The 1,038-nt window shown below is 41.8% G+C and overlaps 1 protein-coding gene across 1 annotated transcript in view; it reads right to left on the reverse strand.

Moving 5' to 3' along the window:
- LOC111449742 (3-hexulose-6-phosphate isomerase) overlaps nt 1-708 on the reverse strand; it is a 1,544-nt gene extending 836 nt beyond the window's left edge. The window contains exon 1 of the mRNA XM_023089766.1: nt 27-708. Within this exon, the coding sequence (XP_022945534.1) occupies nt 58-669 (612 nt within the window). The 5' untranslated portion in view covers nt 670-708 and the 3' untranslated portion in view covers nt 27-57. The remainder of the gene's footprint in view (nt 1-26) is intronic.
- Between the last annotated feature and the right edge of the window lie 330 nt (nt 709-1,038).

Below are 1,038 nucleotides of genomic sequence, written 5' to 3' on the forward strand. Positions count from 1 at the left end.
AAAAAAAAAAAAAAAAAAAAAAAAAATCCAACGACCCTCATATTGAATCTGATCCATTCATTCGAGATTGGTGTGGCGTGATCGGACGGCCTCGGGGCTCTCTCCCAACGCCTCAGCCAACTGATACACCACCATCTCAAACAAAACAAACAGAGCCCCTTCATACAAACTCCCCATCGGAAGCAGAGGCCGACATTTCACCGCCGTCTCCGTCATTGATTCCTCGTCGTCAGCCATGGTCTGCGCCGGAACGTAGCAAATCACATCAGCGTGCTTCACGGACGAGCCGGTCTCCGGTTGGGCCGTCAGCAGCAAAACCCTACCGCCGTTGGATCTAGCCACGGAACAAATCGCATCGACGGTCGAAAACCCGCCGGGGCCAGCCGACGCAATGAGTAGGTCATGAGCGGCGATTGGCGGCGCGTTCATATCAAAGACCTGGTGCGAAGAGAGGCCGAGATGAGCGAGGCGCATACAGAGGGCTTTGAGCATTAAACCCTCACGGCCGACGCCATAGAGGAAAACCCTGGCCTTTCGGGCCGCAGCTGCGGAGAGCTCGGACACCAGGAGTTCCAGCGGCGGCGAGTGTTGGCGCGTGGGCTTAGAGAAGACGGAAGCTATTTCGGAGCATATGCGGGAGGCGAGAGAAGGCGGCGATTGGGAAGCCATTGAGACGGAAGCTCTGTTACCCTGTTTCAACGGACCGTCCTCTTTTATAGTGCACTAATTTAAACTAGATTTTAATTTTATATAATAATACTTTTATTATTAATCTAATTTATATTCTAAATAATATCAATAAAAATATTAAACTAATAATTATATAAATTCAAAGAAAAATTTTAATGAATAAATTCTATTCACTTTTATATTAAAAATATTAAATGTTCTAATCAATTCTATAATATTTTATAAATTAAAATATTACAACATAAATTTTAACCCTAAAAAAATTAATTTTTTTTGAAAGTTTATAATTTAAGAAATAATAATAGTCAAAACTTTTTAAACACCAAAAAAAAAAAAAAAAAAAAAAAT

This window comes from Cucurbita moschata, unplaced genomic scaffold, assembly GCF_002738365.1.
Source record: "Cucurbita moschata cultivar Rifu unplaced genomic scaffold, Cmos_1.0 Cmo_Scf00011, whole genome shotgun sequence".
Classification (NCBI taxonomy): domain Eukaryota; kingdom Viridiplantae; phylum Streptophyta; class Magnoliopsida; order Cucurbitales; family Cucurbitaceae; genus Cucurbita; species Cucurbita moschata.